This window comes from Eurypyga helias, unplaced genomic scaffold (assembly GCF_000690775.1).
Source record: "Eurypyga helias isolate BGI_N326 unplaced genomic scaffold, ASM69077v1 scaffold18831, whole genome shotgun sequence".
Lineage (NCBI taxonomy): Eukaryota > Metazoa > Chordata > Aves > Eurypygiformes > Eurypygidae > Eurypyga > Eurypyga helias.
The window spans coordinates 1-870 of record NW_010231703.1 but is presented as its reverse complement, the minus strand read 5'-3'; the positions used below and the strand labels follow the sequence as shown (position 1 = coordinate 870).

Here is an 870-nt window from a genome sequence, read left to right as displayed (position 1 = left end):
AGCCCCACCACCGCCCCCCTGGCAGCCCCCTCTGCCTGGACTGGAGCTCAGCACATTCTCACCGTCATCCACAGGGTCCCGGAAAGAGCCCGAGCGGATCATGCCCTTGGGCTTGTCAGCCAGGGAGAGGGTGCTGCCCATCTGGGACGTGCTGTACAGCTCGAAGGTGGAGTCGTGGGTAGGGATGCTGTTGGAGCGGGTGATCCGCGGGGTTGCAGCAGCAGTGGGGCTCACTGCAAGCAGAAAGCCGAGGAGAGGCAGGGTCAGTCACGCTGGGGACCTGGGATTGGGAAGCAGGGCTGGGAGCACAAGAGCTGGGATGTGGAGAGGAAGCAGGGATCATGGTTCCAAAGCAGGGCCAGGATTGGGGGAAAGCTAAACCACAGACTTACACTGGGAAGACCTGAACACAAGCACCAAGGTAACCTCAGGGCTGAGAAACAAATCCATCGCCCTGGGGCAAAGTGGGCACCACCATGCCACAGCCCCATCACCTGAGGGTGCAGGAGGGGAGCTCACCACCCACTGCCCCCCCTCACCTGTCTGGACCCAACCCAAAATCATCTGCCCCAAATCATCTGCCTGGACTCCTCAAACTCTCCAAGAACACAAAAATCCTTTTTTTTTTGCCCTGCGGGGCCCCCCCACCAAGAGGCAGGGAGCCGCAGGCAGAGCCCCAAAGGTGGATGAGACACCCTGAAGCAGAGGTGATGAACATCCCTGGCCCCTGGGCACAACCCAGCACCTCGGTGGGCCAAAAGCACGAGGCACTGGGTGTTAGGACTGCTGGGGGTGTTGAAGAGAAAAACAAGACCCAGCAAGTCACACGGGGAGCAGGGGGGACGGGGGGCAGGTGGGACAGGGCTTGCC

The 870-nt window shown here is 61.1% G+C and overlaps 1 protein-coding gene across 1 annotated transcript in view; it reads right to left on the bottom strand.

The window, feature by feature from the left end:
- The window catches only part of LOC104516749 (neuron navigator 1-like), a gene marked incomplete at its 5' end in the record, with an annotated part of 8,946 nt that extends 8,713 nt beyond the window's left edge, over positions 1 to 233 (bottom strand). Inside the window, 1 exon segment of the mRNA XM_010161181.1 lies at positions 63 to 233. Coding sequence (XP_010159483.1) covers positions 63 to 233 — 171 coding nt within the window.
- Between the last annotated feature and the right edge of the window lie 637 nt (positions 234 to 870).